This window comes from Mustela erminea, chromosome 9, assembly GCF_009829155.1.
Source record: "Mustela erminea isolate mMusErm1 chromosome 9, mMusErm1.Pri, whole genome shotgun sequence".
Lineage (NCBI taxonomy): Eukaryota > Metazoa > Chordata > Mammalia > Carnivora > Mustelidae > Mustela > Mustela erminea.
This window is the reverse complement of record NC_045622.1, coordinates 110758999-110786384: the sequence shown is the minus strand read 5'-3', so window position 1 is coordinate 110786384 and position 27386 is coordinate 110758999. Positions and strand designations below refer to the sequence as shown.

General features: G+C 62.8%; 1 protein-coding gene across 4 annotated transcripts in view; it reads right to left on the bottom strand.

Annotated features, from left to right (window-relative positions):
• The window catches only part of ANO1 (anoctamin 1), a 150348-nt gene that overhangs the window by 31119 nt on the left and 91843 nt on the right, over window positions 1–27386 (bottom strand). For 2 of the 4 annotated variants that reach the window (XM_032360198.1, XM_032360200.1), the window contains 10 exons: window positions 26862–26960; window positions 25948–26099; window positions 24608–24662; window positions 21667–21718; window positions 19269–19334; window positions 18737–18792; window positions 16919–16960; window positions 12589–12653; window positions 11700–11834; window positions 7799–7959 (listed from right to left, as the gene is read on the bottom strand). In XM_032360198.1, coding sequence (XP_032216089.1) covers window positions 7799–7959; window positions 11700–11834; window positions 12589–12653; window positions 16919–16960; window positions 18737–18792; window positions 19269–19334; window positions 21667–21718; window positions 24608–24662; window positions 25948–26099; window positions 26862–26960 — 883 coding nt within the window. The remainder of the gene's footprint in view (window positions 1–7798; window positions 7960–11699; window positions 11835–12588; window positions 12654–16918; window positions 16961–18736; window positions 18793–19268; window positions 19335–21666; window positions 21719–24607; window positions 24663–25947; window positions 26100–26861; window positions 26961–27386) is intronic. The other 2 variants (XM_032360199.1, XM_032360201.1) reach the window with 1 other exon arrangement.

Genomic DNA, 27386 nt, shown 5'->3' with positions numbered 1-27386 from the left:
CACAGGCAGACACCTACGAGCGAGTCCGGGCGAGAGCAGAAGCAGGTGGCTGAGCCGTAATTCATCTTTCCTCAAACATCTGTCCCAGCAACACAATGCTAGACAAACACATTCTTGTGGGGTAGCCCGGAGGCAGCAGGTGAGCGCAGGACCCTGGGTCGAGCCTGGATCACATCCAGGCGGGAGCTCGGGCACATGACCACCCGGCCTCTGCAGCCCCCAGTTCCCCGTCCGCACGGGTGGCTGGACGACAGAGCCTGCTGGAGGCCGTCACGAGGCAGCCCACAGCTGCACGTGGGGGCCCACGGGGTGCGTTCCCGGGACCTGGCTCCCGCGGGAGCATCGCCCCAGGTCTGGCCAAGAGGCTGACCATAGGTTCAAGGGCCACATGGGGTGTGGATCCCCCAGAATGTTTCCTGTAGATCCTGAGACAGGAAGCAGCAGACTGTGGGGTACCAAGGGCTGGGGGGCAGGAGGCGGCGGACTGGCAGCCGGCCAGCACAGAACCTAAAGCACGCCAGGGTCCAGAAGCACCGACCCCTCCATTGTCTGTCCTACTTCCCTCCATCCACCTCTCGTCTGGTCTCACCTCTGCCGCCCGGAGCCCTGGGGTCAGGCAGGCCTCAGCCGCATCCTCTGCACCAGCCCAGGGGTGCGCCCACCCTGACAGGCCGCCCCCAAGAGGAGAGACCTGCTCCGACCCTCCAGCTCCCAACAGCCCGAGTGTCCACTCGCCGCACACATCTCCTCCTCCGAGGGGGGACCGGGGGTGCCTCTGCCCAGAGCTGCAGGACCGGCAGGGGCTCTCGGAAGAGATGCGGCTCGGGTACCCTCCTTACGTCCCCTCCGAGCGGGCCTCCCTCGCGAGCTGCCCGGCTGTGGAGCTCCAGCGAGAAGCCCACACTAGCTCCCGCTGCACCCCCACCTGGCTCGGGGTGCTGGGCGGGGCACGCCCCCAGGGGCTTCACCACCCACCGGGCGTCTCCTTCAGGTCCGAGCAGCCTTCCCAAGCTTCTGCAGCCGGGCTCAGATCAAACAAACTCCTTTGTTCTGCACGGAACCGACAAGCTGTTAAAACCCCATTATTACACCATAATTTCAGAAAACTGATCACAGCAAAGAGCTAAATGGGGCTCAAAGCTGCTTTGTGGGACACCTTGTTGGAGGCTTTGAAACGTCACACGTCACAGGCGGGAGCAAGCTGGAGTCTCTGGGGCCGGCGTGTCCGCGCCCGAGGCCAGCGGACCCCACAGGGAGGGGACGTGAGGCCCTGTCACTGCGCCCTTGGAAAGGTCAGCAGCCGGAGGGCGGGAGAAGAAAGGACTCCAGGAGGAAGACCGACCAGTGGGAGGATCCCCCGGAGGGCAGTGAGCAAGTGCCTGAATAAGGGATTGAAAGGAAACCGGCCGTGAGGTCTCTGCTAATTACGCTTGACGTGACTGTGGCGCTGCAGGACCGAGAGGCCGCCCCCTCGGCCTCCGCCCGCTGGCCCGCCGGGGCTGGACCACAAGGCCACCTCCCGAGCCCCGCAGGCTCGTTCCTGTGGCTTTTGTCTTGATTGATAATACGCTCCTTTTTTCCTAAAGGGAAGTGCCTCCTGGGAGCAGTTTGGCTTTTTCTTTATTTTTTTCCCCAAATGAGAGTGTGTGGACGGAACTCACACTTGACAGACAGGAGCATTGTTGTCCCCCAACCCCATCCCCAGCCGAAGTGAAGCTGGAGGCGGTGGGGGGGGGCGGCAAGCAGCAGAGGCAGATCTGCCCCTTTCCCTCTATCCCGGGGGATGGAGTCATGTCTGTCTCTGAAGGACGGGGTGCTGGGAAGGGCCCGCCAAGACCTTTGAGGCTCTCTGCATACAGTAGGTGCTCAATAAAGGGGGAACCGGGCACACTGGCTTCCCAGAGCAGGAGCACAGCATTTGAGGAATCCCTGTGGGCTTGCCCGGCTGAGCGGCGCCTGCCTGCCTGGCCCCATGACCGGCTCCGGGAAACTCTCTGCTCCCCCAGGAGGCTGCGGAACAGAGCTGGGAACACGTCTGCAGGAAGAGGGGTGACCAGAGCACTCGTGTAGATCTGGGAAGCCGGGGCCGGGGCGGGGTCCGTCAGGTCAGGGATAGATCCCCCTGCTGTGTGTGACCTTGCCCAAGCCACACCCTCTCTGTGCTGCAGTGTCCTCAGTGGAGAGAAACACCCACCCTCCCTCCAGGGCTCCCGGGACAGAGGTCACCTAGGCAGGGCTCCAAGCAGGGTCTGGTGCACCGTCAGCCCTCAGCGCAGGGTTGCAGGGGAGGGAGGTGTGTTTGGGGACAGATGGGGAAGCCGTCCAGGTCAGGAGTAAGAAAGGCCCTTGTGGAGCAGGCACGTCCGCGGGAGCGGGTTAACCGTGCGGGCAGACCAAGGGGGGCCCAGCGGCCCAGCAGCGGAGCACAGGGCGGCTGGAGCCAGAGTGCTGGGACTCGAGTCTTGCCTCTGCCTTGCAGTTCCAGTGTAAGCTTGGGAAAGTTGCCTCGATTTGCTCATCTGTCAGACGGGCAATAAAGCTGTCCACCTCCTGCGGTCACCATGCGTGAGTCATGCACCTACAACACTCAGCACGGTGCCCGGCAGAGCGCAGGGCCCGGCTCGCGGAAGCGGGTGTTCCTCCAGAGCGGGTGAAGGGACACGACCTCCAGAGGCCCCCAAGTGCAGGTTTGAGCCCTGGCCTCTGCGGTCCAGGCTGTCGGCACACGTCCGGTAAGCACGTGCTCGCAGAGCCGACGTGAGAGCTGGCACCAGGCACGGCCCCGAGTATGTCACAAGGAACGGCGCGCTCGAGGCTCCCGGCACAGCGCCAGGTGGCTTGCGTTATCCCCCCCATTTTATAAATGGGGAACCTGGGGCCCAGAGAGCAGAAGCCACTTGCCTGAGGCCACACAGCCGCTAGGGGACAAGCTGAGAGATCTGAACCTGAGTCCGGCCCAGGACCCGGTGGCTCCGGTGACTGCTTCCCTGCGCCCACCCATCCTGGCACAGAGTCCACCCAGCCGAGTGGTGGCTCGGACCCAAGCGTCCGACCGGCGGCGTGTGCAAGCTGAGCTTCTCTGGGGGCTCGAATGTGCGGCCGGGTGGGCCTTCCTGGCTCGGGGCAGGGACCCAGGAGGCTGTGCGCCCGCCCAGCAGGTGTTCCGGCTTCTACTTGGAGCTTCCTGGGCCCCGACCAGCTGGGGACAGCTGAGCAGTGCTGAGGTCTTGAGGAAGCCAGGGAGGCTGAGAATGAGGAGCAGAGGGCAGTGGGGGGCACAGAGGTAATTCCCGGCGGACCCAGGGTCCAGAGAAGCGAGGGTGGGCAGTGGAACCGCACAGAGCTACCGCCTCCCTATGCTGTGCAGCAGCCCCAGCAAGGGGTCCTCCAACACAGCTTGAATGCCCCTCGGAACAGGGCGCTCACCACCTAGTGCGACACAGGGCTCACTGCTGGAAATCTTTCCCTGTGCTGAGCTGGTGCCCTAGGGTTTCACGCGGCCTCGTTTAGAAGACGGCCTTTGCCCACTAAGAGACCTAACGGACGGCATTTATCGTGAGGCTCTGCTTATTTCTGCCTGCGTCTGCCTCCTGCTCCAAGCACGCGTCCTGGCACGCAGGGGCCGCCTCCTGGCTCCGCGGCCGCACCACACAAGGCAGAGTCTAGCACAGTCCACGGCTCCCCAGCTCCTGTCTTGGCCGACATGTGCGTGCTGATGCCGCTAACACCCCGGGGTGCCCACTGCAAAGTCCGTCTCCTGGCTGCCCGGTCCCTGCTGCAGCAAAGAGGTCTCACACCTCCTTGGCAGAACTCCCGTGTCCCCCAAATCCCGCAGACGAACCCTCAAATGGAAAAATCGGTAAAAGGGCTGCTGCCATTTCAAAGCAAAGCCAGGACTGGGAGAGACAGGGGAGGCGTGCATCATGCAAAATCTGCGGCCCGGCTCAGTGGCGGGGGCAGGGGGGCGAGCGTGGGGTGGGCTGCCCAAGGGCGCCGCGTCCAGGCTCCTCCCTAGCTGTACCCTCGTCCCGGGGCAACCGTCCCGTCGGGTGGGAACCCAGTGTGAGGCCCTACAGGGAGAATGTTGGGTTTTAAACATTTAGGGCACAGACCCTTCACTCTGACAAGTGGGGGGGACAGACGAGCCCAGAGCCACTGCTACTCGGTGGGGAGGGCAGGGCCAGGCTGGGTCTGGGCAGGAGCTCCCCGGAGCCGGGCTGGATGGACAGTCCCGGATACTCTCCATCACCCGCGGTGCACAGGCTGCAGGCAGTCAGGGCCGTTCAGAGCCCAGCGAGCAAGGGACAAGCCTGGCCGGCCTCCTCCTGACTGCTGGGTGGGGGAGGGGACAGACCCTCCCCTGTCAGATTGGGCACGGCTTGCGTCCACCCTGGGGTGATGTCCCGAGGAGGAAGTGCAGCGCCCCGCGCGTGTCCGGTGCACGTCCCTGCAGGGGACAGCGAAGGTGCTGTACTTAGAAGAAAACTGGCGACAGCCGGATGCCAAGGGAGCTTTCAGGGCTCTGCAGCCAGAGCCGCACCCGGCGCCTGGCGCCGAAGACTCGCCAGGGACGGCTTTCAGCTGGAGGCACGGTGATGACAGCCTTAGAGGGCTCCGTGCCGAGCTCCAGCCGCGGCTGGCTTCTGTCGCCCGATAGGAGAGGGTGGGCCCTGTCGCCCGAGCAGAAGGACGCACACCTATAAGTTACGTTCTGTCCAGAGAGGCTGGCCGCAGAGGACATGCGTGCGCCAGGGACGCAGTGGGCATGCTTCCTCCCCGCCCCGAGGCCAGGTCCAGGCGGGCCGCACCCGGGAGGCCGATACTCCCCATCCACAGTGGGGCAGGGGCTGTAACTCTACCCCCCACGCTTCACACGAAGCCGGCGCAGCCAGGCCTGCCGCCTCTCCTCAGCCCTGGGGATGGCCCGCGTGAGAGTGGAAACAAGGCACCCGAGTCCTTTGCAATGATCGAAATGTCTTTCTCTGTCCGGGGCCCTTTGTTTGGAGGGGCGGTAACCTGGAGTCTGGGGCCGGGCTCCTCTTCCAGCTTCCCGTGGGCAAAGTGGGAATGGGCGGGACAAAAGCGGGGAGCCCGGGCCGGGGAAGGAGGCGTCAAATTCTCTTGACTGCTGCTCTGGCCCTCCCACCAGCCCCCTTTCCGGTATGGCCGCCCCACAGCCCTCTTGGATTAACCTGGCTTCTTACCATTGACCCAAGCACCTGTCACTTCAGTCTCGAGTGAGAGCCCCCGGGCCATTGTTCCCGTCGGAGCTGGGTCAGCCTTTCCTCCACTTCCTCCCAAGCTGCCTCTTACACTTGCTGTCTCTGACTCCAGGATAAGACACAAAAACACCTTTCATGCCGCAAGCCGACCGCTCTGGTTCCTGATTCCTTCCGGTGAGAACACTGAGTTCTTCCCCGCGGGCCCTTGCTTGGTCTCTGGGATTCCCTGCACTCTCCCCCACCCCCCTCCCCCGGCTCCCTGCCCCCTGCAGGCTCCTTCACCAGGCCCTGCATCCCTACCACTGGGCCTTTGCACATTCTGCTCCTGTTTGAGCCCAGGATTGTAATCTCGCCAGGGCGGCAGAATCATCAGTTTGCCTCCCAGGCTTCCCTGAACCCAAGCACATCATAAAAGTGGCTGATCACTGCCCGCCCCCCCCCCCAACCCCGCAACAGCCGGGACGTCTCGCACACTTGTACTTCTCATGCCACCCCACACAGCAGGTAGTACCCCCCGTGGGTGTGACGAGAGTATGGTGGGAGCCCTAGAGAGTCAGCTATGCCCTCGGGCCGGGCTGAGGCTCTGCAGCCGCCCCTCTGACCCTCATGGGTCACCCTATGGACCGCCGGTGGTTGCTGGCCTGACACGGGCCACCCGGGCTCAGAGACCCTGCAGGCACCAGTGCAGCCGGCCAGGGGCCCACTGAGGGTGCTTGTGGAGAACCACGCCCCAGCCAAGCAGGCAGAGGTGGGTGGCTGCAGCGCGGGGCCCGGGGCACGAGGCCTGGGGGTGGGAGACCCATAGGCAGGGACCTGCTCAGGACCACGCTGCTGTCCAGACTGGAGGGTGGCGGGCTGGGCGGGGTGGTGGGCGCATCTGAGGGGAGGGGCTGCGGCTCACATGCTCAGCAGGACCATCCCAGAGCCAGCGGCTGCTGCCTGCCGCCCCATCCCCCCACGCGGTTTCCAGCAAGTGTGGAAGTGTGACTGAGGAGCCAGCCCCACTACTCAGCGTTCCGTGTTCCTCCCACTTCTCCGGAGACACCGCGCAGCTCCTCTGCACCCCCCGCCTCCAAACTCACAGGTTCAGCCCACCCTGAGCTCCAGCCGCCCCTCCAGGGAGCCAGGCAGCAACCTCAGCCCCTCAGGGACGCTGGCCGCTGCCCCCCCTCGCTGACAGCTCTCTCAAACACCACCTCAGGGCTGAACGGACCGCCTTGGGCGGGAAGGGAGGCTGCCAGGCTGGGCAGAAGCCGGATCAGGCCCGGTGAGGACCCCGGGGTCAGCCCCGACCTATCACGAAGCTGGTTCTGCTCCGTGGTTTTTTCCTGCGGCGGCAGACCTTCCTGAGCCTCTAGCCTCCCGGGGCAGTGGCTGAGCTGGGAAGCCCAGGCCCCAACCTCACAGATTCTGCGATCCTGAAAAATGCTCCCGAGTCGAGGCTTCTGGCGTGACACGGACAGCCCGTTCCGCTCAGCACTGGGGCGCTGCGACCAAATTCTCCGTGACCGGATCCTCACACATCTAGGTCACACGGACCCGTAAGAGCCGCACATCTGGCTGGCCGGGGGCAGTCTCCATCCCCATTTGCACAACGAGCAGCTTCTCAGCCCCCCACGGCCCTCCACACGCTCACTGTGCACGGGGCCAATGCAGCTACGTGCTGCTCTGGGACGTGCCGGCAGGGCTCTGCCCGGCCCCTCTGCTTCTGCACTGAGTCTCCGCACCGCAAACACGCAGCACCCCCGCCCACCGCATCTTCAGAACTCCGCTCAAGGCGCTCACACCTCTTCCAGGAAGTCTGTCCTGACTTCTTCCCGCAGGTATCCTGACCCTTAGCTCCTGTGCCCAGTTCCATCTCCTACTAGATGGGAGTCCCTGGGGACAAGGACCGGGGCTCTGGTATCCCGGGGACAGCTCCACACACAGCTGCCCAGGGCCCGGATTCTGAATCCTCCCCTGGCAAGGGGGTAACACAGGACCACAGAGGAGGGAACAGGTTAGTTTGCTAATCCAAAAACATCTGCAGAAACGCAACCAGACACCACTTACCCACCACCCACGCCCCTGGCATCTGTCGGGTACCAGAGCAGAGAAGCATCCTGAAGGATGAGCCCTGTGCCTTGGACTCGGGGTGGCAAGTGGAAGTAAGGGCACCGGCTTTAGAAACCCCACATTCCTTCCTTGCCGTGGACACTCAGGAGCTGAGTGACCCTGGGAAACTCACACTAACTGTCTCTGGGCCTTGGTATCCTTCCCCAAAAAGTGGGCACGCGGGACCTGCAGGACTGCTGCAGGGACCTGGTCCCAGGAAAGACGGCCCGTTCCTAAGAGCAGACACCCCCTCCACCTTCCGTAAGGCGTGGGTCAGAAGAACCAGTGTGTATCCAGGACGCAGCCCAGACCCTCCCCACCTGCAGGCACAACAGGGCACCGTCCCCCCACCGAGCTTCCCTCCCACGCCCATTCCAGGCCAACACAGCTGTGCAAAATGTCAAGGCGGAAGGAAGGCCATGGAGGGACCGAGGCAAAGTCGCCCCTGCCCCGTAGACGCCAGGCGGCCAGGCTCTGCTTACCCCAGAGGGCCATGAAGACGGAGAAGAAGACGGTGGCGGGGTTGTCGAAGAGGTGGCTGGCCCGGGCGGTGGCGCACGCCGAGCTCATCTTCCAGTAGCTGCACGTCTTGTCACACAGCGGGCACATGGTGATGTTCTGTCTGTGGTCACACATCTCCATGCTGCAAGACGGGGGCGGCCTGTAAGTTCCCGGGGCCGGGACACGTAGGGACTCCATGCTGGGCGCCGCGCCGGGGTGGGGGTCGGTGAAGTGACCCCCGTGAGGCCCGCTAGCCGGCTGCAGCCAACGCCCACGTCCCCCACCATGCTCTCTAGGGCCGCCTGCGGACACCGGTGACATGGGCGGTCCTGGGGAACCTGTGCTCCGAAGGGCCTCGGGTTGCTTTCGCGCCTGGTACTGCTTTACAATTCTCCACAATTTTGGATGGGGCTCCTGCATTTTCGTTTTGCATAAGGCCTGCAATTTCTGCAGCCCACCCCGGATGCAGGCCCGTCCAGACCGCTGGGTGACCCGAGAGGGGCGTCTGAGTGCTCACGGCTCAGGGTTGGGGTGGACCGGAGGCAGCAGGACCCATGGCCTACGTGGGAGCCGCCTCTTGGAGAAGCAGAGAGACAGCAGCCAGCGTCCTCTAACAGCTGGGCTCTGTCCGGGCTTGTTCTAGTAGCGGGAGCTGCCCAGGGGTTCATGATATGAGGAAGACAGCAAGAGGAACAGGTGAGGCCACAAGAAGGCTGTGCCCTCCCGTGCCCTTGCACGTCCCAGGCAGAGCACACGTGGGCCCCGCCGTCCTGGTGGGGACGCGGTGGGGCAGCTGGCCTCAGGGGCCACCCAGGCATCAGCCTCAGGGGGGCTCTGGACACACAGGGGAGACAGGTGGCTGGGCAGGAAGGAACACATCGACAGGCAGCCCGGGGGTGGGGTGGGAGCGGGACATCCACCGTGCAGGGCTCGTTCGAAGCCGAGGGTACCTGGCAGGGACAGTGGGTCCTGCTCAACAAGGTTCTTATCCTCTGGGCTGACATGGAGTCTGGGGCTGGAGCCCAGCTGCTGCAGAGGGGCCGGAGGGGAGCTGAGCCTCCCCACCGCCCCCAGCTCCCTGGCACTCAGGCTCTCTCCCGCTAATAGGCAAGTCACTGATACTCAAAGGCTGTCAGCTGTGTAAGCAGGAGCCCCCATGGGCACCCACCTGGCCCAGACCAGCTGCAGGGACCCCTACAATCCCACCATCATTGATGAAGAAATAAGCCCAAAAAGGGGAAGTAACGTGCCGAGGGTCACACAGCAGAGTGGGGCTTGGGCCCTGGTCCTTCCTGGTTCTCGTCTGCAGCCCACAGACCGCGGGCTCTCGCCTCCTGCCCCTGGGTTCTCCCTTGGCTCTTCCTGCCTCGTGTCCCTTTAGCCTCAGACTCAGTTTCCCCTTCTGGGAGATGAGGAGAGGAGCCCGAGTAAGGTGTTCCCCTCCGCCCCCCGGGCTCCAGCCCTCCCTGAATTTTCCCCTCCCTGCTAACTCAGACAAGACTGAGCTGTAGACCCCAGGCAGGAGCGCACTTTTCCAGACGCGGAAGAGCGCGGAGGGGGGTGTTTCTTTCTTATTTCTGTGCACGTGAACTCAGGCACACAACCATGCTTGGCCCACAACAGGACACCTGCTGGAAGGCTGTGGGGACCCCCTGTGCCAGCATGGTGGGCGTCCCGGCTCTCTCCTCAGTCACGCTGTGAGAACCCTGTGTGCCAGGCACTGTGTCAGGCACGGACGTGGAAAGACGGTTGTGACAAGGAGCTGCTGTCCTGGAGCCCCTGGGGAAGTGAGTGTACGTGTGTACGTGTGTGCGTGTGTGTGCAAGAGGGGCCAGTACACACGGGTGGTGTGGCTGCATGGACCCCAGAGCCAGCCAGCTCTGGCTTTACGGCTGGGCTCTCCCCATAATCTGTATGGCCTGGGGTGGGTGACTCAGATTCCTTGGGCCTCAGTCTCCCCATCTGTAGAAGGGGCTGCTGAGAATGAGAGCGCTGTCGGGACACTGGGAAACTGGGCAAAGCCCACGAAGGCCTGGGAACAGCGGGAACAGTGGTGCTCGCCGTTACGACCCTGGGGGTAACCGAGCCCGGACAGCGGGCGTGAGCGTCCGTCTCCTGCCCCCTGCTGAGCTCCCTCTCCTCCAAGGGCCCTTCCGGGGGGCAGGCGTTGGGGGGCTGATAAAGGCCCCCACGGTCACTGCACTGCCCAGGGCTCCGGTGCCCTGGCTGGAGGATGGGGTGGCCCAGAGCCCTGCGGGGGGCAGGGGCCAGGCCATGCAGCTCTGCCTGCCGCCAGCCCTCTCCCCCGTTGGCATGAACGAGGCCAGCCAGACAAAAAGCCTTTTTCTGCCGGTTTTACACCCTCTGCCTCGCCCTTCCTCAGCCACAGCCAAAATAAAGACAAGGAACGGGAAGGTCTGTTCTTTGGAGGGGATGGGCCGGTTGGGGGTGGCGGCTGGGACCTCGAAGGGCAGGGCCTCTGCCTTCCCTACACACGTGGACGGATCGCACTCCAGGGGGGACACACACCTCCTGCTTCACCCAAGGCACCAATGGGGCAGCGGCCGAGGCCGAAAGAGGGCAGGCGTCCAGAATCCGCCGTGAGGGCGGTGCATGTCCCTGGCCGTGTGTCGGGAGGAGGCAGTGCTGGCCTGGCCTCGGGGACTTCGGTGCCCTAGTGGTACAGGCGTGCCCGGGCAGAGCCCCCTGGCTGAGACTCCCCGGCTACACTCGGGAGGAGAGGGAGGAGAAGCCGCCGGGGACCTGCCACTTGCCGCGTCCCTTGGGGCTCTGGAGCTAAGGCCACATCACACCTGGGTTCCCAACAGCCACTGTCGGACCCAAGCACAGTGGCCTCCTGTCACATTAGCCAACAAAGGGACAAGCTTCCTCTGGTCTGTCTGTACCCAGAATAGCCCTGAAGGGTACGTAAGCCAGATTCCTTTAACATTTTGATCCCGGATGGGTGGAAATATTTTAGGTGTTACTCATGCTTCAAAGCACCATTTACACCACAATTTGCCGGATATGGCCTTTCCGTGTGGCAGAGCTGTGATGAGCCGGCCGCCTGGCCAGGTAAGAGACTCATTTGATCTTCGCTGATTGGAACTACAGATGAATACTCCAAGCCTCGGCTCTGCTTTGGAACCGCGGGCTGAGTTGTGAGCCACAAAACTGAATGGATGTCCCCGGGCTTCCCCGGTGAGCCTGCGTGCTCGTAGGAGGCAGGACCACAGGCCGGGCAGCAGTGTCCCTGACCGAGCGGGGCCTGTTGTCCGGAACACACAACACAGTCACCCCTGGCTCAGGGCTTGCGGCCCTGGCACACAGCGGGGAGGGACAGGGCACTCCCGAGCCCCCAAGGATAGCAGCCTCCGGCCTCCAGCTCATGCTCCCCAGGCACAGGGCCGTCTTGGGGGCCCCAGCCTTCTCCCAAGAGCTCCCCTTGCTTGGCGTAACCCTTGGGGGGGGACTGCAGCAGGACTGTCAGCTCTGTGAACCCCCCAGAGCCATAGGGACGAGATGGGGTTGGGGACCCGGGGGGCCGAGTCCACGCACGAGACCTCGACAGAGCCCTTTGGCTCACCTCCTGAACTCGCTAGGAAGCGGCGAATTTCCTGGTCCCTGAAGGACTGGAAACTCCTTTAAAACAGGGCAAAACACCTTCCAAGAAGGGAAAGTTGCCGGATGCTTATTTTGCGTCTCGCTCCGGACCGGAGTGCGCCTCCCGGGGCGTCTGTGCTGGGAACGGCCGTCCCTGCTCTCAGACACGGCTCGCCCCACCCAGGGCCGCGGGTTCAGGGGCCTGTCGGGGCCACGGTCGCGGGAGGAGTGCGGCCCCTCGGGGAGCAGAGGGCGTGTGTGGGGAGGAGTCCCGCCTACCTGGGGATGTTCTCGTCGACCGTGGCGCATCCGTACAGGAAGACGATGATGCCGACCACGGAGGCCGGGATGAGCATCTGGGTGTAGACGCCCAGCCAGGCGAAGTACAGGCCGATCTTCTCCCCGAAGTACTTCCTGCGCCACAGGGCAAAGCCAGACAGAGACAGGCTCATGCTCACGGCCTGCGGTGCGGACAAGTGGCACCTCCCCGCCCGGCACGGAACAGCTCGACCTGGCCCCGCGAGCCCCCAAGCAGGACTTAGAGAGTGGGGTGTTGGGGGGGTGGCTCTGGGCCGGCCGTCGGGGGCAGGGGTGCCCCTTGCCCTTCTGTGCCCCGGGAAGCGGGTCGTTCCATTTGTGAGGCCCAGAATGGGGCGTGCGGGCACAGCGGGCTGCCTAGGAGGTCGCCCGCTCTGTCCCAAGTCCTGCCCCGTCTGAGGGCTCCGGCCTGGAGAAGCCAAGAGAGCCACCCTCCTCACATTCCGCGTCCCTGGCGCCTTGAGGGGCTTCAGAATTTCCATGGCCGGACTCCGGTCTGCAGGTCCCCACAGGACATACATCTGCTCCCCTTCCTAACCCCGGGAGACAGGACAGCGTCCTCCTCCCCCTCCACCAGCCGTGCAAGGAGCCCCAGCGGCCACCCAGCGGGGTCGAGCCGGGCTGGGGATTCAGGAGAGGGGAATGAACATGATGGGAAGAGCCCAGCCCCCAGCGAGTCTACGGGCCTGCGGGGGACCCGGGGGCCCTTCCCAAGCTTCTCAAGTTCAGGCAGGTTCCCAGCTGATAAGTACTCAGTATGGTCAAGACCAACCGACATCCAACCAGGGACTCGCCTCCCACAGCCTCGGAGCAGCCGGGCCGCTCCTCCTTACCCGGCGTCCTCTCTCACCTGACCAGGTCGATGGGCTGGTATTTATAGAAGACCCCGTAGCTCGCCCACTCTTGGTACAGGAGCTGCGGGACAGCAAGTGGTGAGGGCTTTTGAAAATCGGAGCTTCCCTTCCCAGAGCTGGTGTACCCAGCTGCCGGGAACATCATTCATTCATTCAACAAACCCTTCTTGGGAGTCGGCTGCGTGTCCGCTGCTGGGCTGGGCACTGCGCTTTCGGAGGGGAGCATGACGGACACAGCCCCGAGCCCCGGGGCTCCCGTCCTGGCAGGGGAGACCCACACGAAACTTTCAGCTCCGGTAAGGGTCCCAAAGAATCCCCTAGCAGTGGGAGCGGAGCTGGGACCGGACGGAGCAAGCATGGGCTAGAAGGCACAGAAGCTTCTGGAATCATTATGGAAGCCTCACTTCATGATCTGATCCAGAATCGACCTAAAATGGCCCGACCATGTGAGACTTGTCCACTCAGGGTTCTCGGCAGTCCCTGGCCGATGCCGTGTCATTCTTTATAAAGGACAGAGACTGCCACGCTCTGCAGCGAAGAAACACCCGTGGCAAGACGTTGAACATTCTCCTGGGATGCAAAGAGAGCTCGGCGCTTCTCCCCTGGGGTGAGCCGTCTGATTAACAGGCTCCGTGAGATAAATGCAATCTACACACACCCCATTACCCCCAGGCTCCGGGCAGGGATGGTAATGAGCTTGACGGGTGGAAAGCCTTGCATGAACACGCAGGGAGTGGCTAAGAAAGACACCACGTTGAGACTGGTGGTGCTAAGAGAGAAAGTCCGCCCATGTGGGTCACTGACGCTTCCCCAGCCTTAATGCAAGGCCGAGGTCACACGGCTGGGACCCCCTGTGCCTGGCCGCCTGCCTCTGCCGGCGTCAGATGGGGAACTGAAGGGAAGCAGGTGGGGGATGCTGCCACGAGCTCCCTGCGGGGTAAGCCCTGGCCTGGGTGTTCCGAGGTAGCAGCCGGCGTGGATGCATGAACCTGCCTCCACCTCCCCGGAGTCCGGAGCTAATGGCTTTTTGTGCACACACGTATCTTTGGGTAATTCTCCAGAAATGAACAGCGTGCACGAAAGCTCGCTGGGAAGGGTCCCGCTCCCACAGGCTGGGGAGTCGGCTCCAAGAACTAACTCGCACAACGCACATGCTCGTCTCCTCAAAAGTCAACACACACACGTCTGTTCTGATCTCGGTAAGAGGAGCGGTCTGTGTCCTGAAGGACTAACAGCAAGGCCAGCTGCTGGTGTGGACCTCCGCAGCCTCCTGAGGGAGGGGGGTGCAGGGCGGCTCTCCTCTGTCTCAGAGGAGAGAGGCGTGAGTTAAAGGCACCACTCCTGGGTGGGGACGTGGGCTCTGCTGGGCCTCCAGTGGGCGTCCTGGGCACTGAGTCTGAGTCCCAGGTCCTGGGGAGGGGTCCGGTCAGGGCCCCTCCACTCTGAGCCCTGCTGGGCATCCAGGGAAGACCCGTCCCCTCTGAGCCCGTGGCCTCCATTATTCTGGTGGAGACTATCCTACCTCCAGGGTCAGAGGGGGACCCCAAGGGCTTGTGTCTCATGAAAGCCACAGCCCAGGGGCTCACCACGTCTTGGCAGGCCTGGTTACACGGACAAGAAGAAGCCACAGGGTCACTCTGCAAACAGCAAACTCAGATGACCACAGACCACCTCTGGAAAAGCAAAGCAGCCCTCGCTGACCTGGGCAGCTTCCTCCCTTCCATGAAATCAAGCCACTGGTGTAGACCCCACGCAGGCCAGGAGGTGCCCAAGAGATGGGGGCAGGAGGGAGGAGGGAGGGGCCTCCCGTGGCATGGCCTCGTCATGCTGACCCCTATGTCCCCGGGCCTGCCCAGGCACACTGGCCTGCGGCACGGCAGCCACTGTTCATGGGTACATGGGACAGCTGGGGGTACACCCTGGGTCTCTGCCCCATTACTTTACTTCAGTGGACCATTCTTCCTGCCAAGAAGGGAGCATTGACCGCCCCCGCGCCTGGCCGCCCAGAGAAGTCAAACTCAAGATTTCCCTGTTATGGTTGGCAGAGCTCCGAGGGGGCACCCCAGGCTAGCAACCAGGGTGGGAGGAGTCAGGGCCCTGGGATGGGCCACTGGGGGGCTGGTGGCTCCGGTCACAGTGACCCCGGACCTCAGAGGGAGCCCAGACCTCCCATGTGGGCCCACCCAGCTGAGGGGACCCATTATGGCACCGACACGATCTTTCATTACCGCGTACGGACTTGCCCCTTGCCGTCTCTCCCTAGAATGGAGGCCCACATGATCCCCAGAGCCCTGTACAGGGCCTGGGGAAGATAACAGGGACCCAGGAAGGAAGGAAGGAGGCAGGGTCCCGTGGCTCAGTCCAGCATGAGGATGGAGACGGCTCAGTCCGTGCCGGCAGTCACCGCCCTGCTCCACGTCCCCACACGAAGGAGCACTCCTGCTCCCAACGGCCCTGAGAGTCCGTGACTGTTCTCACCATGCTCAGCCTTGGCTTGGCCTGACTCTTTGCTTAAGTCTTCCTACTTGTGCTCCTCCAGCTCAGCATAGGAAAAGGGCCTTGGCTTGGCTGCCCCCCGCCACCTTTCCATCCTGTGAGGCATCCAGGGCCAGGCACTGGGGGCTTCCCTGCCACGGATGGGACCAATAATGGGGACCCATAGATTTTGTCACTGGAAAGACAAAATACTCACAGCCAGGTCACTTGATATGGAGCCGCACAGGAGAATGAGAAGGTCTCCAAGGCTCTGAGTTAGGACCCAACACGCATCTGTAACATTTCCCCCTCTCTCTCTCCTTCCCTTCCACCCCCACCCCCCCATCATCCAACCATCCATCCATCCAACCGTCCATCCATTCACCCAAGACTCCTGCGACTACCCCTGTGGGACAGCCTGGTACTCACACCTGGGATATTAAATTCAGTGGGGGGTGGGGGGAGTAGGGGGGAGGGGCAGCATTCCAGGCAGGGAACAGGTGGGTCCTAGAGTCGTGTTTGCTGGACCTGGTGCCCTGTGGTGCCCAGTAAGTAGCTCCTGAGTAAGTGAATGAGATCATTTTGGCAGAGATCTGAGTAGCCTCCGATTAGCGAAGCAGCCCGTGTGGCTGGTGCCTAGGGAGGCAGGTGAGGAGGAGGCCGCAGTGGCCCGTGACGAGGGGGACTGAATTAGGCCTGAAATGGGGTCACTGTGACCAAGGAGGAAGCATCTGTAGGTGGAGGAAAGGCACGAGACACGCAGTGCAGGGGGACAAAGGAATGAAGGGGGGTGGACTCCGAGGCCGGAGTTGGCCCAGGCAGGCCTGGGGAGGGGATGGTGCTTCTCTAGCGGGATCGAACTGGGGGAGGTTCTGCAAGTCACTGGGTCTCAGACGAATGCCAGATGTTCCACTAAAAATAACCAAATATGTCATTTTTGAGCTAAATCAGATAGCATCTTCAGCTGGATTCCCGGGCGGGCAAGTCGTATCCAGTACCAAAGGCTTCAAAACACGTACGGGGGGCCAGCGGGAGGCAGGAATGGAGAACATTCCATACACAGAGGTTCCCAGCCTGAGATCTGGGACAAGGCCGCCATTGTGAGCTTCCCAGGGAAGCGTCTCCACCCGCCGCTTCAGAAGGATCTGCCCTTGAGGGGCAAACATGGGCACGGGAGATCTGTTCCGCACGCTGAAGGAAGTCTGCAACTTGTTTGGGAAGCGGGAGGCGGCAAGGTGGGCACAGGGAGGAGCCTGGAAGCCAGGTGCTGGCTTGTGTGCGGGACGGCAAGACGGCCGGGAAGAACCTTCCGGAGTGGGGAGGACAGAGAAGATGTGGCTATGGTGGGGGTGGGGACACAGGGAGCCTGGGCACATAGGATCAGGGAGAGCACTGAACAAACAGATCACTCAGTATCTCCAAAGGCATAACCCAGGGAATACCGGCTCAGTACCGCTTCCATTAGAAAGCGCCCCGGGTCAGATAAGCTGCGAGACACTCGGCTGAACCACGTCCACGAGTCTCCCCAGTGTGCAGAGGAGGTAGTGGCTCTCTGTGGGGCTGGCCCCGGCGGCCCAGGAGCCCTGCGTGATAGATCAGGCCAAACGCCCGTGAGCGGCAGGTTGATCACCCAGGGGAGATACAGGCTTTGGGGCAGGCGACGAAGGCCACGGTAGAGAAACACAACTTCGCCTTCACACGCTCCCCACAACCCGCCCGGGCACCTCTCAGACCCAGAGGGAGGGGCGCACTCCAGCGGCCGGGGTTCCGCCGGGTCCCCCCACGCGTGCGGTGGGAGTGCTGCTGCCCCGTGGGTCTCCGTGCAGCCCCGTCCCGCCCGCATCCACTCACTTTTCTGTCGTTGAAATCCACGTTTTCACCTTCATAGTCTCCCTGCTCGCGAGAAAAGGAAAAGCGTCAGTGGAAACGGGGGTCACAGGGGGCTCAAATCCAACACTTCCAAACGCAGTCAGCGCCGGTGGCTCTCGTGGGCATGGCAGGATGACCCCAGACGGTAGCAGGTCACGGCCCAGGGAAGGCTGGTGGGAGCCTCCGCCTTGTTCCACTGGGTGGGGGGGGGGACGTGTGTTCCACCCACCCGGAGGCCCCGGAGTCTGGCCCGACCAGGCGGGCCTTCCTTTCACTCCCAAGGGCAGGAAGTTTTCTGGTCACCGCGCAGAGATCAGTGACCCCACACTCCCATTTCGCACATGGCCAGACTGAGGCTCAGAGAAGCCAAGTGGCCCTGACATCTCGGGGTGGGGGTCACCGGCCCAGCAGTTTGTGAGCGGGACTGGGGAGGGGGTGCTGGAGGACAGCTGCACTTCTGGAGCCAGCGGGCCAGGTGAGCACCCGCTGGTGGACGTGTGATGGGGGGCGACGGAGGCCCCTGCAGCCAGGACCTCTGGTGGGGACCCGCGGGGTCGGAGCCCCGCCCTTGAGAACAAAGCAGGTCGCAGGCCGAGGCAGCGGACTCCGCATGCCCACGTCAACACCGCACGCGTCGGGCACTTGCCAAGTGCCACAGCGTTCGTGAGACTCGTGCCCAAGGAACGGCGGCCAAGCAGGAGTGTTTCCGCGGGGCAGGGGACGTGGTGGGAGAGGCAGATGCAGGGCCGGGCCGGGGGTGGGGAACGAGGGATTTGTGTGGGGGCTTTGCCGGCCCTGCCGGGGGAGGAGCAGTGGCTGTGGGGAAGCGCGCACAGGCGGAAGGAACGGCATTCCTGAAGGCACAGAGGTGGGGACCCTCGGTCAGTGGGCCCAGCTTCCCACAGGGGACGAGCAGGTCAGAGTTGGGGGTCTGGAGGGATGGCCCTCGCGGTCCTGGCAACCAGGTCTCTCCAATCCAGGGTCTTACTGGAAGCCCTCTCGCTTCTGCCCCCTCTGACGCCACTGGGGACCATTCCTCACTCGCAGATGGGGACACGAGGCAGAGAGGACAGGGGCTGCCTCCACTCCCGGCTGTGGAGGGGCGTGGCCAGGACCGGCCTCTGGGTCCCCTGACGCCCAGCCCCTCCGCTCTCTGCTCTCTCCTGCTTTGTGGCTCCTAGTCCTTGGGGCAACACCCATTTTGGAACGTTCTAGAGGCCCCCAGTCCGGGGTTCCCACACTGCTCGGGCCCCACAGTGCATTCCCGTGCCCCTCTGACCCCAGCCCCTGTTTCCATAGTGACAACAAGAGGAGAATCATCCCTGTCCACCCCAACTGGGCCAGCACGTGGCCGTGGCCACAGGCTATATTTGTCGGGGGATACCAGAGGGATTTGGAGATCCAGCTCAGGAAGCCGGCTACTTGCTCTGCAGAAATGGATACACGCTGAGTCCCGGTCCCTCTGCCAGAGCGGGGGCGGGGCGGAGGGGGAGACCCAGGCAGGGGGCGCATTTCGTGGACAGGCTGGCCGCAAGGTTCACACCCTTGGGTGAACCAGGGCAGGGTTCCTGCCACAAACGTCCCTGCCTTGGTGGGCTCGCTCCGCAAGAAGGGAGGCCAGAGGGGCAGAGGCTCCATCCCCCAGCCTGGCCGGGAAGGCCTGCGAGCCGCTGACATTTGCAGGAGGGCCAAAGCAGGAAGCCGGGACCGCAGGATAATTAGAGCTCCCTGGGGGTGTGGCCCGCGGGGATTTGGGGCGTTCAATGACGCAGGCGTGAACCCTGTGTCAAGGTCACTTACATCGTGCAGGGGGTAGGCAGCCGAGTAAACGCCATTGGCCAGCAGGCTCGTGATACCTTAAAAACAAAGGCAGAGGGAGAATTACGGACCAGATACATCTCCCGCCGCTCTCTCTGCCAACAGAGCAGTCCCAGGACCATGTCAGTTGCCGAGAATTTTCGCGAAGCCTGCTGCACCGGGGCACAGAGGGCCAGGCCACGGCTCTGGTTTCCTCCCCAGGTTCCACCAGGAGACGGTAAAACATGCTCTATCGGCAGGATTAGGAAGACACAGAGAAAACCCCAAGAGACAGTCACGCCTGGGAGGAGGGAGGCACCCGAAGCCTGCGATTTTCCAACTACCCACACCTGCTCGAGGGCAAGCCTGCAGAGGAAAGTTGGATTTCCAGGGGTTAGAGAAGCTGAATCACGAGGGAAATACGGGGGGAAATTGATGGTGTCGGAAAACACACATACAATTTGGAATTAGATTTCAGGTTGATTGGAAAAGCCAAAGGGGGGGCCTGCGGGCCCCGCAGGGGGGCGGCACTTACCATATTTACTACATTTTCGCCTTTTATTTAAAAGGGCAGAGTCCTTCTTCCTTCCCTCTCCTTGCCCTGTTTGTACATCGGGCTATTAGTTACACGAAAACGTCGCAGGGGACCAAAGCTGCATTCGGGGGAGAAAGCATTCGCTCACGGCGGTCCACACGCCTGGGGGAGGCGAGGCGGTGGCCGCGGCCTTGACGGGGGCCAGACCCTGCCCTGGATGCGTTGGGCAAGTCACCACACCTGAGCCTCCCAGAACCCGGAGGCGAGCCTTCGGTGCCCAGCCCCAGGGGGCCGTGCTGTGCTGGGAAGGCCGAGCCGGCCGTGCATGGAGATGGGGGAGCGGGGGGCTCCGGGAAGCCTGATCTCACGCACACCCTTGCGGGTCAGTGCTGCCCCAGAGTCTCCAGGAGCCCTTTGCTGGTCACGGAACCCCCGGCCTGTCAAAGAGGCTTTGCAGGTGGTGAGCGGGGCAGCTGTCTCAGTGGCCTAGCCGGCCCAGCCTTTAGGACGCCACTGGGAAATGGGGGAGAAGTGTCTCCCTGAGGCCCACCTAAAAACAGACCATCTCCTCTGTCAGTGATCTGGAAAGATCAGGGTGCCTGAGGGATGCTTTGAAATCTAAACCAGAGGCAGGTCGGAACATCCCGCTAAAGCCCCTGTGTGTGAAAATTCATCTGTAATAAAAGCAGACGTGGGTCTGATCCAGGTTCACTGCCTCCTCACTGTTCTAGAATACTCAACACAGGAATGCCACAGGGCCTTTGCACAGGCCTGGATCCCTCATTTTCTTCAGATCTCTGCTCAAGCATCTGCATCTCCTCCTCAGAAAGGCCTTTTTCAATCATTGTTCCTAAATCTCTGCGGCAGCCTTCCCAGCCCCTACAAGATGATGTTCTGGCTTTTCTGATTATTATCTGTTTCCTCCCCCAGAATGTAAGTCCCCTGAGGGGACAGAACCCATCAGTACTCTCTGCAAGTGGAATGAGTGAATCTGGAGGTGATTAGGGCTTTCAGACGAGGCAGCGAGGTAGAATGGGGGTGCCGACAAGGACCCCGATCTATCGGCCCTGTTACCAGGTCCACCAGAGAACGGTGGGGAGCACTCCAGATGCGTGCCCCTGGAGATGACCAGGAGCAGGGATCAACTCTAGCTGGGAAGTTCCCAGACCCTGGGCTCTTAGCAAACCTTTGGTGCAACCATGTGGGTTTGCTCTGGAGGGGACCCTACAGAGACCTACAGGACTTAGGTCTAGGACAGAAGCCACACTTCCTCCCACCCCAGGTGACCAGGGCCACTCCGGACACTCGCTGCTTCTCAGGTGGGCTGGGCCTACAGCGGACACTTTCCTCAGGCTCCTCCTGACCCCTGGATGGGAGGCCCCCCCCCCCCCATTCTCACTGACCTAGGACACAGGCTCAGAGATTGCAGGTCTGAAAGAGTCCCTGTGACTGGCCATCGGCCACACTGGCCAGGACACTTGCAGCCCACCTGACCCCGAGGGTCCGTCATCTCCTCCCTGTGCCCTGGGCCCGGCCCCCAGTGCACCCCCACGCTGCTCTCTCCGCTTACGGGACGTCCCGGCAGGCATTCTCCCCTCTGGAGGAAGCCAAGTGTGCAGGGAGTCTCTCCTGGACTCACAGACCCCTGCCCACCGGCGCGGCCCCGTGGCCCCCGAGGGCGTGCGTCACGCACAGCTCTCAGCGGGCGTGCATGAGCTTACGAAGGAGGAACCCTGGCAAAGGCTTTCCTTTGCTCTCAAGTGTTTGGTTTTGGCGACCTCAGCCCCCAGTGGCCGGCGCAGGCGAGGGACCCCTGCCGGGGCGGGAGTGGGGTCAATGGGATACCCTTTGGGCGGGGAAGTTCTGCACCCCTGGCTTGGGGTGTGATCCAGAAGGCGCCTGGCCAGACGGATCTGTGCCAGGTTCTGGATTCGGGCTGTGTGTCGAGGACGGGCCTTCCAGCAAGGCCCGGTGTGGAGCTGTGCGGGTCCCCAGTGGGGAGCCTTCCACTCCAAGCTGGGAGCACGTCCGGTGCGGGCACTGCTTTGGGCCATCCCCGCCCCGCCCCCGCCAGAACCCCAGCGACGTGCCCCTGGACTATAAGGGTCAAAGAGGGTGATGGCGCCTTGGTCACCCCTACAGCTTCCGGCAGCCAGATTTACCAGCCCTGCAGGGAAAGGCTCGGACACCCCCGCGAGCGCCACAAGCCGGAGAGAAGGACACCCCGTACAACGGCCGCGCGGGCCTGGAGCAGCTCTCCCGTCTGACGCAGCTACCCGGGCTTAAATCAAAACCATCTAAAAACCCCCAAACCCGCTGCCCGCCTCCCACGTTGATGATGGGAGGCGAGATTAGGGCTGGGAGGGGCGCTGAGCTCAGGCCCCAGCAATGTCCTCACCCATGCTGTACTTGGCCTTGGTACACGTCGTTCTCTTCAGGATCTCATAGACCTGTTGGGGAGACAAGAAGGAGAGGCGGGCGGTTACTCGAGGCAGCCGAGGCGCGCGGAAACTGTCCCACGACGGCCAGAAAGGGACGTGGTCGCGCATGACCTGCGACAGCCACCCGCTCTCCTCTGAGGACAGACGGCAGGCCTTTCTACGGACGCGTGTCCCCAGCGCCGAGGGTGTGCCGTGCTGGGGGAGGAGCTGCTGGGACAGGAGGACGCCTGCCTCTCCCTTCCTTCCCTCTGTGAGGCACCGCCGGCATCCTGCTTTTCGGGGTTGCGAGCTGTCCCCGGCACCCCGTGGGACGGGCTGCTCTGCTTTCCGGCTGCAAAGGCAGGTGGCATTCCAAGCCACGAGCACCGGGCTCATAGGACCCCTCCCGGGTGTAGCCCTCAATGCTATAGAAACCCGAGGTGGGGACAGGTTCTGGAGCCCATCCCGCCCTGCATCGGGAGGCAGCAGAAGCCTCCTGCAAGGTCCCACGCCACCCCAGCCCCGCGCCCCCTTGACTCACAAGACATCTCACTTGGTGGCCTCGGGAGCCCCAGCTCGGGAGTCTGCCTGCCTCTGGCCCTGGCGTCACCACGCGCAGATGTGTGGTCTCGGGCAAACTACCTCACCATCCCGTGCCTTAGTTTCCCTATCTGCAAAACGGGGTGACCGTGACGGGCCCTCTGGCTCAGACGTGACAGTGAGAGCGGCACTCTTCCCTCCGAGCCCTCAGCTCCCCGACCGGCCGCCAGCGGCCCCCGGCCCTGTCCCGCCCTCCTGCATCTCCGTCCGTCTGGGCTCTGGCCCCGCAATCTGGCCTCCCAGCGCTCTGCTCCCTCTCCAAACCCTCTCCCGAGAACCAGGGCCTCCCCCCCGATGTCCTTCTGCCAGAAGCACTTGGTCCCCAAGATCTACGAGGCTGCAGGGCCGTGGCCACCCCCTGCTCTGCCTTCCCCCCTGCTCTTGTCCCCGAGCACTCCCTCCCACCTGCCATAAAGGCGCCCACTGCCTCCTGCTTCCTCCCACCAACACTGCCATGGACTGCATTAGTGACCCACTCAGGCCATATCCCCGGTACCCCCGCATCTAACTGGGGGCCCCATCCTGACCTCGCTGACTCTCCTGGAATTACCGCCTCCCATTCATCGGGTCAGGGCCTCATTCATGACCACCTCTAAGCCTGCACCTGCCTCCACCTGCCCTCCCACAGCTGGCCACTGGCCTGCCTGCATCTTGCTCGAACAGATCTGACACATCCTCAACCTCGCTCTGCAACCGTCTATGGCTCCCTGGCATCTGCAGGCTGAAGGTCTGTGTCCCAAGACCAGCACGATCAGCCCTTCCTGCTGATCCTGATGCCTACCCACTTGCGTGCCGGGTGACCCCGATGCCAGGAGCACGGGGAAGGAGGCAGGGAGGGCCGTCGGTCTCCATACCTTTGCCTAGAATGACCTCGCCCCAGTGCCCGATACTGTCGGGTCTCCAAGGCCACGGGGCCTGACTACCCAAGGACAAAGTTTCGAACTGTCAGTTTCTCTGGAGCCTCGGCCGGTTTACAAACCAGCCTTCGAGGTCTCCGGGAGAGCCCCGGAGCCCCCCCCAGAGTAAACCAGACCCTTCAATGACCAGTCACTGACAGAACCACTTTCTGCTCTTTGGGATCACGGACGGAGCTCTGTTTCATAGCAGACTCCCCCTGAAACAGGGTCTGGAGCTTTCCATCCACCTATTCCGCCCCCCCCCCCACCAAGAGCAAGAGCAAATTCACAAATTTGCACAGCCGCAGGTCATGTGACTTCAACATTCATGTTGAAACACACACGTGACCCGGTTTCCGCAGCCGGTCATTCCTCTAATCCTCTATTGCCTAAAGATGCAAAAAAAGTCGAAGTGCCTGCTTCTCCCAAGGGGTCGGTCTCCGGGGGAGCTCTTTCCCTCCCCACCGGGACACCTGTCAGCCCCGAGACGCTCCAGCTGGCTGATGTCTTCCCATCAACAAGCTCCTTCTTATTTACTATGATGAGCTTTAATTACTAAGATTGATTAGTAACACGCGTCACGTAAACCACTGCACCGTGGCCCAGGCCGCCCCGCACGGAGGGGCACCGTGGCGCTCTGAGCGGGAAGCCAGAACCGTTCTCGTTCTGATGCAGGCTCGGTGCCTCCGCAGGTCACGAGGTTGGGAGGGGACAGAGGGCAGCAGACGGGACCCGGATCTGTCTTCCTGGCAGCGGCCCGAGCCCCACTCACCAAAGCAACCCGAGCCGCCTCTGGCCACCTGCTGGCCTGGGGATGTGGCCGTGAGGGGCAGTTATCTGCTCAAGGTCAAGTGGCTGCCCTGCAACTCTGCCCCCCAGGCTGGGCTTTTGGTGGGGGCGGCGGCAGCAACAGCAGAAAAGCCCGGTCCTGAGCTGTGCATGGCCCAGCTTGGCTGGTGGACAAGTTGGCGGCCGATGGATAAACATTAAACCAATACCCTGAAGAGGGCAGGGCGGCCTGGTCCGATTTCAAACTTCATTCTCTCCTCTGGCCCAGCCCCGGAAATCTGCCTCCATCTGCCTCCAGCCCGCCTGCCAGGTCCGCCCCTGCGCGGAGAATCTGCAGCCGGGGCCCCACCAGCTCTGCTAAGGGCCGCACGCAGGGAGGCCGGGGACAGGGGCTGGGGGGTCTGGAGTCCCCCTGCCCTTTCCTGTGGCTCCATCTGGGGGAGAAAGGGCGGGGCTTCCCCTGCTCCCCCCACTCCCCAGCCGCCCCCCTCTGCTTTATTATTCTAATTATCGCTGTCACAGGCAATTAGAGCAGGCTTCCACCTGGAGGAGCTTTGCTGAAATGAAATGATCACCCGCTTCTCCCAGGGGCCGCCGTGCTGGGGAGCCAGCGAGTCCCACAGGCCCTACTTACTATTGTGCTCCGGGTTTTGCTGTCGAAAAAGGAATCCTTGTCAGACAGGTCAAATCTGTTGAAATAGTGAGAAGAAAGAGACACACAGTTCACCGGAGTCGGCTCTCCGGGTTTCCAAGGCCCTGGGAAAGCACACGGTCCCCATGAGCCGTGACCATGACCCTGGGCAGGTGCGCCAGGTGTGCCCCGACCCTGGGCCTCTGGAACAGTCCGTGTCACTCCCCCAGGCCCCTCTGGGAGGCCTGGATACCCACGCCTCCCCCCAAGGATCTGACGATGCCCTCAGTCTCTGTGTCAACGCTGCCAGCGGTGGGGACCGTGCGGTCCCACCACGAGATGCTGCCGATCCTGAAGACGACCTCCCAGAACTCCACAAACAGGGTCATTCCTGAGATCTCGGCCCCCACATATTTTATAAGGTTGCCTGAGTGCAGAGGGAGCCTCTGGGAGAGGTCGCCCACTGCCCCAGGCACTCAGGGTACAGCCGGGGGGGTACCCAAGGACGATCAGGAGGTAGGAGAAATAACCGCGGAGGCCAGCGCTTGGCCCCTTTGCTAGAGCCGAAGCCCCAGCTCTGAGCTGAGAAACAGCTCTCCGCGTCCCGTGAGACCAGTGGCATCCTGGAGAGCCCCCCTCCCCCGCTTGTCATCCACGTCCCTGTGGGTCCTAGAGCCCAAGTTCTCTCTGTTTCCACCACTGCCCACACTCCAGCTCTGAGCAGCAAGGCCCCACCGACCCAGAGGGCGATGCCCCGCTGCCCCTCGGGAGCAGGGTAGGATGGAAGGTTCCAGAACAGGTGCAGCCCTGCCAGGCAACCCTGCTGGCAGCACGTCCCCTGAGCCTCCAGCCTCCAGCCTCGGCTGTCTTTGTCCCTGCCTCCCAGAGCTCGGCCCCTTCGGGAGGCCTGGTTAGCCAGACCCTCTCACAGGAACACGGACCCCAGAGGGATGGGGCCGCAGTGGGGCGGAAAGATGCCCAGGTCCCTGCTTTGGGGCTTTGAGACAAGCCGCATACATGCCCTCCCTTGAGCCCGTGTGTTTTCCTGAATGTCCCCCGACAGGAGGACAGGACTCGTCACCCCCTCCACTCCTTAGTTAACAGTGATCTTGGAAAACATCCTTGAATCTCTTCTGTGCTCAAGACCTATAAACTGTTCAGAGAAAGTGCTTCAGGGGCTGAAACTCCACTGCTCTGGGGGGACGGAGAGCTTCTCTGGCCTCAGGGGACTATCCTACAACCTGCATCTCCCTGTCATGTACCACGCGGTGGCGTCCACACAGCAGGGCCCTCCAGGAAGGGGCAAGATGCGCGGGATGGGGGAGGGGGAGAGTCCCACTTACAGGTGCTGCTTCTCCCGAGAGAAGGGGTAGGAGAGTCTCTTTGTGGTCTGGGGTCTGTGCTCGGCCACCTTGGGCTGGATGGGGTCCGTGATTTTCTGGAGCACGGAGCTGATCTTCTTCAGGAGGCCCCGGGGCTCGTTAATGTGGTAGAGCTGCAGACCGGATTGGGAGGGGGCGTCCGCGTCATCTGCTGGGCCGTGACCCTTGGAATCTATTCTCAGACGGTCACAGGACTGTCCACCCCCCCCCCCCCCACTCCACCGCGATGGCACGTCCTGGGAACAGAACTCAGGGAGGCAGAGTAGCCCCCACTGCGCCCGGTTTCCAGATAAACCCTCCAAGCTCTGACTCTGAAGACTGTCCCCGCAAAGTACAATCACAACACGTCCCAGAAAACCTGCCTCTGGTCTCTGCTTTGTCTCAAAAGAGGTAGCCCACAGGGTCTCAGTGGATTTGGGGGCCAGGGGCTGACGGACCCCCGAGAACAGCTTTGCCCCCACCCCCCGCTTTCCTTTCTGCACAGGAAGGAGCACACGGCCGCCTCGCTGAGCTCAGGAGCCCGCTGTCGGACGCGCCTCAGCCCGAAGTGTTCACAGATGAAAAAGAAAGTCCCCGCACGCTGGGCAGCGTGATTAGAGGGGGCTGGAGGGTCGGCCACGACACCACGGGGAGGAAACACCGAGCAGGAAGGCTCAGCGCGTCTGTGTCTGCAACGGTGCCACCGACGTCCCTCCCGCGTCCGCTCTCAGTGCGTGTGGTCTGGGGTCTCCGAATACCCCCCGCCCCAGGCTCGGAAATCAGGACATGGGCGCCCACTGCCTGCCCCCTGGGTGGCACCGAAGGTTGCTCGGTTTCCCGCCACCGAGGTTCTCGCGGGCACCTGTGGACCTGGGGGGCCGTGCCCCAGCACCCACCTTCTTTGTGGGCATCTTCAGCTTCAGGAACTCGGCCTCCCTGCACAGCACGTTCCAGGGCGCGTGGATCTTTACGAATCCGACCCCGTGAATCTTGGTCTGGGGGGAGAGAAAGCCTCCATGAGCGTGCACAGCTCCGGGTTGGAAACCATCGGCAGGAGCCGGGGTGACAGGTCAGTGGCCCCTCAGTCACACCCCCGGGCACCGCCCCGATCTGCTCCTAGAAGCAGGAGCAGGGGCCAGCAGGGTCCGGAGGGGGTCCCAGGGTCCAAAACTCCTGAGAACCTTTGAGAAGCTCAAAGCAGCACGGCCACGAAAGAGGCCGAGAGCTCTTCACAACCGAGAGCTCGGGCCCTTGTCCCCAGTGGGTGCACTCGGTGCCCCTTGTCCCCAGGCAGGGCTGAGGAAGAGAAGGTGACCCCCTCTGGACACCTTCCCTCTGTGGGGTCAGGCAGCCAGCCATCCCCTGGGGTCCCTGGGCAGCCCGGGGCAGGGGCTCGAGGGTGGGCCTGTTCAAGCTGGGAA